Below are 14395 nucleotides of genomic sequence, written 5' to 3' on the forward strand. Positions count from 1 at the left end.
GCTCCTGGGGGGGCCTCCGCTGCTTTGCCACTCGTCTTTGTACACCTCATGCTGGCCAAAGCATCAAACATGGACCAAGTTCTCAGATTTGTTTTATAAATTTAATTGGATTATTTTTCAAGCTGGGGAGACAGGACTTGGGCTAAAGAGGAGCAGGCCAGAGCCGTGGTCTCTGGGCAAGGAGCACAGGTGTGCAGAAGGACTGCAGAGCAGGAGCAGCACTGGCTGGAACCCCCCAGGAAGAGGCCTTGGAGGAGTGGGGACTTGGGAACGGGTGGAAGGAGAGAAAGAATTCTGGGAACGTGGAGCAGTGCACGTAAAGGCAATGGTACACAGGACTACGGACTCCTGGAGGCCTTGCTTGACGAGCACAGGGAGAAAGGATCACAGGGGGTTGAGAGGTAGCTGTTGCTCGTGGGAAAAGCTGCTGAGTGCCAGGCTAAAGCGTTCTGTTCTGTGGACAAGCATGTTTTTGAGTTGGGATTGAAAACAAAGCAGAGCTGATAGGAAAATCAGTGGCTATCGTTTTTTCGCATTTCCTTCTGTCACCCATTGCAAAGACGTACCAGCCTCAGCATAGTATGAAAAGAGCCCTGGTCTTGCAGTCAGAAGACGTGAGTTCAAGATGTGGGATCTCTGCACATGGCCCTTAACTTCTTTCCTCCTGGAGCTGTGCTGATGGCCAATTAAGATGAGGGCTATGAAAAGCCTCTGTAGACTGCAAAATGAGCATGGGAGAGGCTGTCATTATTCTGGAATTGAGAGACAGATTTACAAAGGGCCTGAACACAGGACTGAAGTTGGTAAATTTCCATTCAGCTGCCTGGGCGTCTGTGTGTATAAAAAGCAAAACTAAGTGGTTTTTTTCCTTTCCAAATGAAGATGAAAGTGTTAAAAATAGCAAGGAGATGAAAGTGTGAAAAATAGCAAAGTGGCCTGTCTCCTCTTCTCCTAAGCAGGCTGCCCAGACAGATGCCCAGTAAGAGGAGCACCTTTTGATGCCAGGCGCGTGGTGGCGATGCCTCCTCTCTCCTAGCAAAGGCCCTGGCTTTGTCATCTCCAGCCCTAACTGGGAACAGCAGGGGTCCCAACCAGACAACTGCAGGCTCTAAGGGGCCCTTTGAAAACAAGCTTTTCTAGAACCTGAAACCCCAAGTAAAATTTCCCCCAGCTACCTCTAAGGCCCATCACAATCTTGTCTCATGCCTACCTATGAGAAAAGAAAAGGTGGTGGTCATTGAGCTGAGTTGCCAAGGAGTGTGGGGTGCAGACACCATATGGTACCCAGAGCCAAGAAAATGAGGATGGTGGAGGAGAGGCACCAGGGAAGAGCCAGGCCCCCGCCTGGGACGTCTCAGTGATTCCAGAGGATGTGGGACTTGCTGCAGTCATTTTGGAGGGCTGTTTGCGAACAGGAACCATAGCATTAAATCTACTCAGACCCCTTGACTCAGCAATTTTATGTTTGGGAATACATCTTAAGAAAATAATCAGAGATGCCTACAAACATATATTATGAGGTTGTATCGCAGAATTATTATACAAATATATTCATAGTAATGAGGGTTTGCTATGAAATAAATTATCATATATTCATATAACATAACACTCTCAGGCCATTAAAAATCACAGTTTTGAAGCATAATAAAATGGGAACATGCTCATAGTATTATTTCTCTAAATTGCAGATGGTATATGGCTGAAAGTGTCTAATAATGCAAAGATGTGTACAGACATTAAACCTCTAGCCTCCTCCCTAGAGATGACTTCTGTTACTAATTTCTCAGGTGTCTTTCTGGATATATTACACACACACACACACTCTCTCTCTCTCTCTCTCTCTCTGCTTAAATAAATGGCATCATTCTATAGTCATTACACATCTTAATTTTTTTTGAGACGGAGTTTTGCTCTTATCACCCAGGCTGGAGTGCAATGGCGCGATCTCGGCTCACTGCAATCTCTGCCTCCTGGGTTCAAGCAATTCTCCTGCCTCAGCCTTTCGATTAGCTGGGATTACAGGCCCCAGCCACCTCGCCCTGCTAATTTTTGTATTTTTAGTAGAGATGGGGTTTCACCAAGTTGGCCAGGCTGGTCTCAAACTCCTGACCTCAGGTGATCCGCCTGCCTTGGCCTCCCAAAGTGCTGGGATTACAGATGTAGCCACAGCACCTGGCCATACATCTTAATTTTTTAAAAAAATCTAATCATAGGTCTTGGCAATCTTTCCATAGTAGCACAAAAACAATCCGATTGTTTATAGCTGCATACTATTCCATGGCTTGTATGTATCATATTTTATTTAACCATCCTGCTATTAGTGACCATGGAGTGGGCTTCCTGCATTTTCCTGTTATATTGTCGCCACAAACATGTTTGCATGTGTCTGCCCTCATGTGCATGTAAATCTGCATGATGCATAATTGATCTGATAGCTTTTAGGAATTATTCATTCATACACTCAACAAATATTTAATGAATGCCTACTCTCTGATAGGTGCTGTTAAATGTGGCTGAATTTTAAAGTAGAATTTAAAAGGTGGCTACCAAATTCCATGTGCAAAATGATCCCATGCGTGTATAGAAACACACACATCCAAGATTTATATGCAGGTGAGAAGATGTGGTCCCTGCCCTCTGGGTTCTCGGTCTGTGGCAGGACAGACAGACATTTGCACGTGGCACTGGAAGGTTGAGTGCAGTCTAAGTACTCAGCACGGTTTCTGGCACATAGTAGGTACCCAAGAAATATATGTTGAATGAATTGAGGGGATTCAGAAAGGCCTTCCAGGGGAGGTTGCCTCTGAGCCTTCAGTGTTCGGTAGGTAAAGTTATCTGCTAGAGACATGGCAAAAGGGAGAGGAATCAAGACAGAGGCACAGAGGTTCAAACGTACCTGGCACGTTCAGAGAATGCTTTTCAGAATCCCATCCCCAAGAGCGTCTGTGTCCTGTACAGTGATGTTGCAGTGCTGTGTTTTTCTGCAGTCTCGCTCCATCGGCCTCAATCCGCTGTATGTCATGCTCCCCTGTACCCTGAGTGCCTCCTTTGCCTTCATGTTGCCCGTGGCCACCCCTCCGAATGCCATCGTGTTCACCTACGGGCACCTCAAGGTTGCTGACATGGTAATACAGCTGTTTTTATTCACTCCCATTGGACTATAATGCTGTTGTCATAAGGGATGCCCATTTATGAATGATGTGTGAGTTTCAAAATGGTGTCATATGATTTGGGAATACCATGGAACATCCAGACCTGTAGTCATTGTTTACATTTATAATGCAGCTCTTCACTGCAACCTCTGCCTCCTGGGTTCAAGCGATTCTTCTGCCTCAGCCTCCTGAGTAGCTGGGAATACAGGTGCCAGCCACATCACCCCACTAATTTTTGTGTTTTTAGTAGAGACGGGGTTCATCGTGTTCCATTGTGTTAACCTATGGGTACCTCAAGTTTGCTAACATGGTAACACAGCTGTTTTTATTTACTCCCATGGAACTATAATTCAGTTGTCATAACAGATGCCCCATTAATGAATGACGTGTGAGTTTCAAAATGATGTCGTATGATTTGAGAATACTACGGAACTTCCAGACCTGTAGTCATTGTCTACATTTACAATGCAGCTTTTCTTTTTTTTTTTTTTTTTTTTTTAAATGATCTCAAACCTCACACACTATTCTTTCTCTGAAGTGGGCTGCAGAACCTCCCACCTGGAGAAGCCTGTGCAGGCATCAGGGGAGTCCTTGGAAGGGGCGAAGATGGGGCTGGACTCACATGGCCAAGGACGGAACATGAAGATAGGCAGGGCAGGCTTAGGCAACAGGGAGTCGCTACTGACAGTCACAAAGATTCAGACGGGTGTCTGAAGAGGTAGAGCACAGAGAAGAAGAGAGAGACCACTCCTTGGGAGTAGATGGTAGATGATGCCTTGGGAACAAATGCAGTCAGAGGAAGAAATCTTCATGCCTAGCTTGGCTCTATCACCTCTGATGGGAGAAGAAGGGCAGCTTTGCAGGTCTGGGGTGGGATAGGGGAAAGTGTGTGAACCCAGGAGGCCAGAAATGCACCTTGGACCAATCAGATGTTCCTTATCTCAGAGCCTCTGCTGGGTATCTCAGGGACTCCATGGAGCATTTTCATAAAAAGGGTGGGTCCTGGCTGGGCACAGTGGCTCATGCCTATAATCCCAGCACTTTGGGAGGCTGAGGCAGGCGGATCACAAGGTCAGGAGTTCAAGACCAGCTTGACCAACATGGTGAAATAATGTCTCTACTAAAAATACAAAAATTAGCCAGGCATGGTGGCGTGTGCCTGCAATCTCAGCTACTCAGGAGGCTGAAGCAGGAGAATCGATTGACCCAGGAGGTAGAGGTTGCAGTGAGCCAAGATCACACCACTGCACCCCAGTCTGGGTGATAGAGTGAGACTCCATCTCAAAAAAAAGAAAAAAAAAGAGTGGATCCCAGAAGCCATGTACTGCAAACCTGATTCCAATCCCCAGTAAAATATCTACAACAGGCCATTGAAGCAGTGGTTAGCCATCATGGGGGAAGACTGCAGAGCAGCCATCAGAAAGAGCCCAAGGAGGTCCACAGGGAAGCTGGCACGTCCTTGCAGGATGGTTAGGGCACTGGGGTGAGCAGTGAACCTGAACTCACATGCTGGGCCCTGTCACCATTCCCCTGAATAGCCTAGGCTGCTGCCTCCCACCACTTTTCTGAGGTCATTTTCCAAATGCTCATGGGCATAAAGAACCCATCTGTTCTGCCTACTTCCCAGGGATGCCTTGAGTACCAGGGATACCTGGAGGATCTGAAGTGGCTCTGTCTGGGTGTTGGGGGAGCACAGAGCATGGACGAGGCCCAGGGAACTGGCCCTTTGTCTTCCTCTCTGAGAGTGTGAGTTCCCAGCAGGTCTCAGGGTGCTGACTCTGACCCTGTCTCTTTTCCAGGTGAAAACAGGACTCATGATGAACATCATTGGAGTCTTCTGTGTGTTTTTGTCTGTCAACACCTGGGGACGGGCCATATTTGACTTGGATCATTTCCCTGACTGGGCTAATGTGACACATGTCGAGACTTAGGGAGAGCCACAAGACCACGCACACAGCCCCTCCTCAGGACTATGGAACCTTCTGACACACCTTGCACAGAGTTTTGGGGTCATGCCCCAAAGTGACTCAATGATGTCCACATGCCATCAAAACCCAGCCAGTGGGCCATCTCTTCCTCCAGGCCCGGATGCAGAGATGGGAATGGGCGGCTGGAGGGCAGGCTCAGAAGTGAAGGAAACCCCTCAAGGGCTGCTGGACCCCTCTTTCCCAAGCCTTGCCATTATCGCTGTGAGGGCAGGTAGCCAAGGGGTCAGGATGCAGACTCCTGTACCCGCTCTGCCTCCAGCATCCCCTACATGGGGCTCTGGTTTTCACTCGCTTCATCCTAGGTAGTTTAAGTGGGAATCAGATCCTCTGGTTGAGAGCTAAGACAACCACCTACCAGCACCCATGTCCCTCCTGGCTCACCTTGAGCTGCCTCAGTTCATCTCTGTCATTCTGAAGGGGACACCCCAGCCAGGGACAGAGTGCCTGGTCTGGAGCAGCCTCCCACTGCTGAGTGAGAGTGGGAACCAGAGCCTCTCAGAACTCCTCGTGTGGCCACCACCAAAAAAAGGATGAGGAATCTGAGTTGTAACTTCAGGATGACACCTGGCTCCCCACCTACAGCGCACCACTGGCCAGCCTGCTCTTTTCGTGACTTCGTTCTGTTTTAACGGACTGGACCCCGTCCCACCTCCCCAGTGAGCCTCCTTCAACTCCTGGGACCCCTGTTGTCTGGGCTAACGTTTGCCGAGATGCCCTGACTGGCAGCCTCTGGTGTCCCCCTTTTCTCCCAGGCAGGTCATCTTTTCTGGGAGATGCTTTCCCTGCCATTCCCAAATAGCTCGGATCACACTCCAAGTATGAGCTGTGATGGCGGTCTGGGCGCCACAGTAGGCTCTCTAGGTCCTCCCTCACCTGAGGCCCAGAGTGGACACAGCTGCGAATTTCCCCTAGCTAGGCCACTTCAGAGTCTTTCATGCCAGAGCGTGAGCTCCTCGGGGAAAGTCTTCACTTTGTTGACTGGCCTTCACAGCCATGCCTGGTGACAACAGAGGACTGCTGAGAATGAGCAGTGCTTGGTGGCTCCTCAACAGACAACCCCTGCCAGTGAGCCAATCTACTTGAAGTTACCTGGACAAAGACCCCAAAGTGGGGCAGCAACTCCACGGGGGCCGTTGGAATCCTCAGAACTCCCCTGTAAGATACAGACATGAGAGACAAGTACCTTCTGGCCCCGGCAAGCCCGTTGTATTTCCTTCTTGCGCTGCTCTGGAAGAGAGGCAGTAGCAGATAGATGAGCTCCTGGATGGCATTTTCCAGGGCAGGAGAAAGTATGAGAGCCTCAGGAAACCCCTTCAAGGACCGAGTGTGTGTCTGGTTCCCTGGGTGGGACAATTCCTGACCGCACTGTCCAGGTCTTACTCTCATTAAATGCTCTGTCTCCCATGGAAAGTTCCACTGTGCTGCTGACTCGTCTCTGGTTTTCTGCAGTGTGGGGAGCCCAGGGAGGTGGATGAATGAACGGTTACTCCCTGCCCACCTCCTGGGTGCCGGGCCTTCCTGTCCCTGGTGAATCCACTAGTTATCTCATTCGATCTTTGCAGCAACCCTGTGAGATAGGAAGGTGTTATTATCCTTTGTCTTTCAAAAAAAAAAAAAAAAAAAAAAGTGAGGTTCAGAGAGGCCAAGCGAAGTGTCCAAAGTCACAGGTCAAGTTACTGGCAGTTACGGTTCCAACCCAGAGCTTCCAACTCCATACCTACTGCTCCTTCTGCTAGCCATGAAGAAGGGCCTTGGCCTTACGGGGCTTGTAGGGAAAGGTGAGTGGCTAAGAGCAAGTCCATGCCAAGGGAAGAGCTCCAAACATGACTCCTTGTCTGTTGCCTCCTCTGAGAAAGGCACAGGACAGTGATCAATGAGACAGGGTGGTCCTTGCCCTAACAAGCAAAGTGTCTGGTTGGGGAGAGAAGTAGGAAAAAGGCTGCCCCCTCCCCGACCAAGGTACAACTGCTGGCTTCCTTCCTCCCCAGCCCCCCAGCACTGCTCTCCGTACCACTGCTGTTGACTGGCCTGCCTCACCAGACTGGGGGCTCTGACTGCCCACCGAGCCTAGTGTCAGCATTATGGCTGACCCAGAGCAGGCTATACAGTTAGTGTGATGGATAAATAAATGATTGGTCAGTGTGGTCAAGTAAGTGCAAGCTGGTGGTTGTAGGCAAGGCCAATGAAGTTCATGCAAGGTGGGCACTGGAGGATGAGTAGAACAGCCAGGAGTAATGGGGGAGGAACTGGTGGGTGGATGGAGGACTCACCCAGATGCCCTCTGGTTGAGGGCTGACAAAAAGCTGTGTGGAGAGCTTCCAGAGTGCAGAACTCCCACCTGAAGAGGCTGACCAGAGGCGAATCCTAAACAACTTCTGTGGAGCTGGCTGGAGTTGCACTAACATGTATGACCTCCCCAACCAAACACTTGGCGTCTTAGGGCAAGGATCACTCTGTCTCAGCGATCAGTTTCCTCAGCCTATCTCAGAAGAGGCAACAGAGAGGGACCCATATTCAGAGACCTTCCCTTGGCATGACTTGCTCTTGGCCACTCACTTTCCCTACAAGCCCTATGAGGCCAAGGCCCTTCGTGGCTAGTGGAAGGAGCAGTGGGGAGTTGGAAGATTTGGATTGGAAACGTAATTTCCACTAAGTCAATGTGTGATTTTTGAACACTTAACTTGGCCATACATGCTCTCTTATTTGCTTTTGATGGCAAATAAGAGAAGGCCCCGCAAACAGTGGCTTAAACCGTAAGGTCATTTAATGTTAATTTTCAGGAAGCCTGCAATAGATGGTTGCCAGCATTGGCCCAACAGCTCATTTCAGCCTCCAAGGATTTGGGTTCCATAGTGTACTCTGTCATCTTAAGGCCATCACACTTTTACCCCCATGCTTGACCCCCAGGCTACATACAGAGCTGCTTTCCTTCAAGGCCGAAAGGTGGATGGGGTAAGGGCATGAGGGTGTCAACTGCATCTTTCTCTTTTACTAAGAAAGTAAAAGCTTCCTTAGAAGCCCCATGCAGACTTCCCTTTATGTCTTATGGGCCAGAAGTGGATCACATGCCTACCCTTAGACCCATCATTGACAAAGGGGGACTGGAATACCACTGGAATACTGTGGCCAGTTAAGACTCTTGAGGTTGGAGAATCGGTCTATGTTTCCCCAAATTAAGATATTTCCACCTACTACAAAATCTAGGCTCTGGCAGAAAAAAGGTGGGAGGAGCTGTTGGGTAGGTGATGGTAAGTGTGTGGTCTGATCACTCCATGAGACTTGAGTGGCTCTCTTTCTGTAGAATTCAGTAGAAGCATGTTGCTAGGTAGGAAGTGAGTACATGGTTGTCTGATCAAGGGCTTAAACAATGCCTCCAATTCCCAACAGAAAGTCCTTCTGCAGGGGGTCCCATGGATTGGGAGGCTAGAGTCTGAGGATGGAGCTCAGTCCTGACATCTGACACCAGATAAGCCATTCTACACTCTGGGTCTCAGTTTCCTTCATGAAGGGACTGGACCAGAGGGTCTCTAAGGGCTTTCCCCAGGGTCACGGATCCTCTTACCCCAGTTGACTCTCTTTCTGCTTGGGCCAGATGCAGCCCCCAATTCCATGCAGTCTCAGCTTGGAGCCTGTTCCAAGGTCCCACTGCCTGCTTCCCTATGGGGCTTCGCTGAAGGCCCTCTCAGGCCTTTCTCCCATCTATAGCTTGCCTCTGACATTTTGTAAAGAGGTTCTGTCCTAGGTCTTTGAGTTCTCTCTTCTTTTTTTTTTTGAGATGACGTTCTGCTCTGTCACCCATGCTGGAGTGCAGTGGCATGATCTTGGCTCACTGCAACCTCCGCCTCCCGAGTTCATGTGATTTTCCTGTCTCAGTCTCCCAAGCAGCTGGGATTACAGGTACCTACCACCACACCCAGTTAATTTTTGTATTTTTAGTAGAGACAGAGTTTCATCATGTTGGCTAGGCTGGTCTGGAACTCCTGACCTCAGGTGATCCACCTGCCTCGGCTCCCAAAGTGCTGGGATTATAGGCATGAGCCACTGAGACTGGCCAAGTTCTCTCTTCTTAGTGCTTGGATCAGACATTTGGGCTTGAGGTTAGCTGAACACACAATTCTGACCAGGATTGTGCTCTTAATTATTATTTTTTTTTTTTGGCAGGGGCTTATGACTCCACAAGGATTCTTTGCATTCCAAAATCAAGTCCCTGGGCTCCTTATCCTCTGATCTCTGAATTAAATACTCCTAAGGGCAGGACACAGGTCTTCTCCCCATTCATCCTAAGCTGAGAGCTTCCTATGAGGAGGACCTGGGTCTCCCACTCTGGCATCTACCTGGGACAGGTGATGTCTTGTCTCCTCTCCACCATCTCTCGCATATAAACAAAACAACCCTTTGCTCTGGGTTCCAAGCAGGATATCAACTCATAGCACAAAGTCCTATCCTTGAAATGAATAAATAAGGATATCCTCGGAAGACCTTTAACGGCACGTTCTTGTCCGTGGAAATAAAGTCCAAATGCTGTATTGTCAGATTGAAAACTACAGCTGGCTCTTCTATTCTAAGCTTGGAATCCCTTCTTCCAGGTACTTTCTCCCCATAGTCACACAGCCTCTGAGAAGCCTTTGTGTCCCAACCTACCAGAGACTTTTAAAAAAATCTATTCACACTTAAAGAAAAAAAAAGTTTTATCAAGATAAATCCTCCATACCACAGGATGGACTTTTACATTTTTCAACTGCAAGTTTGCCATTTCAGGCTGAAGTCTCTGCAATCAAGATTCAGTTAATTTCACTTGGCTTCCTGAGCCAGAATTCAGGTGTACTCACTTCCTCGCCCCAGGAGCATCTTCCAGCTGCTTCCCTGATCTGCTTGTATAAACGCCCCCTTCCAACCACAGAGCCACAAGCCACCCATGGCCGGCAGTGCGTCCCTGCTTTCTGCTACCAAGGGCAGAGAAATGTGAAAGTTCAATCTCAGAAAACCCTGTTGACCAGTCAAGAATTTTTTAAACTACTTTTTATAGTAAAAAATTAATATAAACACAGTACAAGAAATTCCAGTGGCACGAAAGGTATTGAGACATTTTCCTCTCATTTCAGACTTTGTGTCCCCAAACTATCCCAGCCGAAAGGGAACCACTGTCAACGGTTCCTTACATATCCTTCTAGAAAGATTATATAATCTAGAAAGATTATGTAATAGATATCTATTAACTCTATTACATATGGGAGCATACAATACACACTTTCTGTTCTTTTCTCACCTCCCCCTCCACCAACTAAGAATTTATTTGGAGATCATTCTATTTTGGGGCATATTAAGGTTGGCTAATTTTTTTTCATTCAATAGTTAATGTTAGTCATAAACTGAGGTGAGATTAGGCTGAGTGCCTGTAATCACAGCACTTTGGGAGGCCGAGGTGGACAGAATACCTGAGGTCAGGAGTTCGAGACCAGCCTGGCTAACATGGCGAAACCCCATCTCAACTAAAACTATAAAAATTGAGTGTCATGGTGGGCACCTATAATCTCAGCTACAGGGGAGGCTGAGGCCAGAGAATCACTTGAACCTGGGAGGTAGAGGTTGCAATGAACAGGGATTGTGCTCTTGCACTCCAGCCTGGGTGACAAGAGTGAAACTCTGTCTCAAAAAAAAAAAAAAAAAAAAAAAGGGGTCGGGTAGCTCATGTCTGTAATGCCAGCACTTTGGGAGGCCAAGGTGGGTGGATCATGAGGTCAGCAGATTGAGACCGTTCTGGCCAACGTGGTGAAACATCATCTCTACTAAAATACAAAAAATTAGCTGGGCATGGTGGTGCGCAGCTGTAGTCCCAGCTACTTGGGAGGCTGCTACAGGGGAATCACATGAACCCAGGAGGTGGAGGTTGCAGTGAGCCGAGATCGCACCACTGCACTGCAGCCTGGCAACAGAGCGAGACTCTATCTATCTATCTATTTATCTATCTAGACTCCAGATAGATAGATAGATAGATAGATAGATAGATAGATTGATAGATTGATAGATAAATAGAGGTGAAATTAAGTTTAAAAACTGCACAGTTCTTAAGTGTACAATCCAACGATTTTGGCAAATGTTTACATCTTGTAAACAACATCCAAATTCCGTAATCCTCCTGCCCAGAGTTCCCTCTGCCCTTCAAGTAACACTTCCTGCAGGCAACCACGTTCTGATCTCTGTCACTAGAGATTGGTCGGGTCCATTGAACTTCATGTAAATGGAATCATACAATACGTACTCTTGGGTCTGATTTATTTTGTTTAAACACTTCTGAAATTCATTCCTGTTGTTGTATATCTGTTCATTTTATTGTTGTTGCTAAATAGTGTTCCATTGTACGGATATGCCATAATTTGCATAGTCTCCTGTTGGACATTTGGGCTGTTCCAATTTGGTGTTATTATAGATAAAGCCGTTTATAAACATCTCTGTACAAGTTTTTTTTTTTGTAAGCATATGTTTTCATGTCTCCTGATGCACACCTAAGAGTGAGCCTCAGTTTTTTAAAAGCTGCAACGGGGCACAGTGGCTCACGCCTGTAATCCCAGCGCTTTGGGAGGCCGAGGCAGGCGGATCACCTGAGATTAGGAGTTTGAGACTAACCTGACCAACATGGAGAAACCTTGTCTCTACTAAAAATACGAAATTAGCCCAGCGTGCTGGTGTATGCCTGTAATCCCAGCTACTTGGGAGGCTGAAGCAGGAGAATCACTTGAACCCGGGAGGTGGAGGTTGCAGTGAGCCAAGATCGTGCCATTGCAGTTCCGCGTGAACAACAAGAGCAAGACTCTGCCTCAAAAAGAAAAAATAATAATAAAATAAATTTTAAGAAAAAAATTTTTAAATAAAAATCTGCATGGTTTTCCATTGTAAGTATGTGTCACAGAATAATCAAGTCCCCTACTGGCCGTCATTGGGTTGTTTCCAGTGGATTGCTAATGCTGTGATAAACATGTCTGTACACACCTCTTCGTGTGCCTGTAAGAATAGTTTCCTAGAATGACATGATCAGACAAGGGGTGCGTATGGAAATCTGGGACAGATACTGCTAAATTGTCCTCCAGGAGGCTGTTCCAATACATTTTCTCAAGAACTGCACGTGAGACTTGCTCTCAACAAACCCCCGAAACCTTTGTGAATCTGACAGCTGAAAATGCCATCTCATGACTTTAATTTGCAGTTCTTTAAATTGCAAGTAACATTGAATGTTTTTTCTCATGTTTATAATTGATTTGTATCTTTTTCCATGACTTCCCTCTTTTGCCTATTTTTTCCAAGAGTTTTTTTTTTTTTTTTTCCTTCGAGACCGAGTCCTGCTCTGTCGCCAGGGTTGGAGTGCAGTGGCATAATCTTGGCCCACTACAACCTCCACCTCCCCGGTTCAAGTGATTCTCCTGCCTCAGCCTCCTGACTATCTGGGATTACAGGTGCCCGCCAATACTCCCAGCTAATTTTTGTGTTTTTAGTAGAGATGGGGTTTCACCACATTGGCCAGGCTGGTCTTGAACTCTTGACCTCAAGCGATCCACCCACCTCGGCCTCCCAAAGTACCAGGATTACAAGCGTGAGCCATAGCAGCCAGCCCCAAGAGCTCATTTTTTTGTTTGTTTAAGTCCTTTTCTTATTAATTTGTAAGAATGCTTTATGTATTTAAGAAATTAGTCATTTGGCTGTCGTAAGGATTTTTATAATATATGTGAAGATCTGCTGAGGCTACTTTATTTATTCTTTTTCATTATTTTTGCCTAGCTATTTTCACATATTTTTCCATAAGAATTTCTAAGTCAGCTTTTTCAGTTAAAAAAAAAAAAAGGGTTGGCATTTCTCTCCCTGGCTATCTCTCCTATTCTTCTTCCCTTCACTCACTCAGGATTTCCTGACTTCAGCAATATGGACATTTTGGACCAAACACTTCTTTGTTGTAAGAGGCTGTTCTGTACACTGTGGAACAGAATCCTAGCTTCTATTAATATTTACTAGATGCCAGTAGCAACCGCCCCCGCCCCGCCCTCCAGCTGTGGCAAGGAAAAATGTCTATAGACATTGCCAAATGTCCCCTGGAGGGCAAAATTGCCCATAGTTGAGAACCACCGACCCACTCTGACCTAGGACCCTGGCCCCTGCTGTCTAGAGCATGCAGGGTCTCCTCCTGCTCCCTCACTGCTCAATGGTCCCTTCTCAGCCTAGTTCAGATGACGACTCCTTCACCTGCTCCATACTCTCTCTCTACAGCACCCTTGATTGTTGTCAATTGCACTTTTCATCTTCTGACACACTATGCAATTTACTTTCTATTTTGTCTGTCTCTCCCACATCTGTAAGAATGTAAGCCTCCTGGGGACAGGGATTTTTGTCTGTTTTGTTCACTCCTGTTGCCAATCCCGTGGAGGGTCATGCTCCAGGAAGGAGCTCCTGGGCTCTTTCCGATAAGAAGGGCTGACGCTCGTCTGAGTTCTCCTGTGGGGCTAGCCATACACAGGCTGAGGTAACCTGACCTTACCTGGCCAGCTCCCCAGCCTAACGGGAAGGCTGTGCCAGATGACCCCTCACCCCTCGACGTTTTCCCTACACAGACCAGCGGAGGAGGTGTTGGAGGAGAGACCGTTCCTGGGTAGGCTCTGAGTGGACAGATGGGAAAAGGCTCTCCTTCCCTTCCTCTGTTTCCTGACTCTTCCACATGGGCCACCCCAGTCTGCAGTGTAGGAGTGTCCGGGAGACCAGGAGGCACAGCTGAGCTCCGGGCTCTCCTCGCTGGTTGTAGTTCTTTGCCTGTGAAATGGCGACAATGACACTTCTGAGCTTCTGGGGGCTCATGTCAGCCATTGTGGCTCCTCCCCAGGGTCTCCTTTTCTGCAGAGCTTCTCAGGATGCCCACCCGGACCACATGAGTCCCAGGTCCACCTCAGGGCACCCTCCAGATGGGGCTGTAGCTGTGACCTGATGCCACCCAGGGCAGGAGTAAGACCTTTAGAAGCACCAAGCACCAAAATGATGATGTGGCCCCTTCCCTCTTCTTGCGTAAGTCATCAGAAAACAAGACTATGCTTGTGAGGAGACCAGCGCCACCGACGGTGAAGAAAATGCTGTGGAGGGTCGTGCCTGCCCTGCCCTGCACTGTCTCTGGGACCCCCTCCATGCGGTCTCCAACAGCCCTGCTCAGAGCACAGGGCTCCGAGACCCCATGGGCAGGGCAGGTCTGAGGCTTGGTGGGCTGGCGCTGCAGGGAGGCTGGGA

The 14395-nt window shown here is 47.9% G+C and overlaps 1 protein-coding gene across 7 annotated transcripts in view; it reads left to right on the plus strand.

The window, feature by feature from the left end:
* Positions 1–6550, plus strand: part of SLC13A5 (solute carrier family 13 member 5) — a 31878-nt gene extending 25328 nt beyond the window's left edge. For 4 of the 7 annotated variants that reach the window (XM_032280585.1, XM_032280587.1, XM_032280586.1 and 1 more), the window contains 2 exons: positions 2988–3125; positions 4952–6550. In XM_032280585.1, the coding sequence (XP_032136476.1) occupies positions 2988–3125; positions 4952–5083 (270 nt within the window). In that variant the 3' untranslated portion in view covers positions 5084–6550. Of the gene's footprint in view, positions 1–956; positions 1906–2987; positions 3126–4951 lie in introns of those variants that run through there. The other 3 variants (XM_032280588.1, XM_032280589.1, XM_032280590.1) reach the window with 3 other exon arrangements.
* Positions 6551–14395: the final 7845 nt, after the last annotated feature.

This window comes from Sapajus apella, unplaced genomic scaffold (genome assembly GCF_009761245.1).
Source record: "Sapajus apella isolate SASKATOON/1434 unplaced genomic scaffold, GSC_monkey_1.0 scaffold12, whole genome shotgun sequence".
Classification (NCBI taxonomy): Eukaryota; Metazoa; Chordata; class Mammalia; order Primates; family Cebidae; genus Sapajus; species Sapajus apella.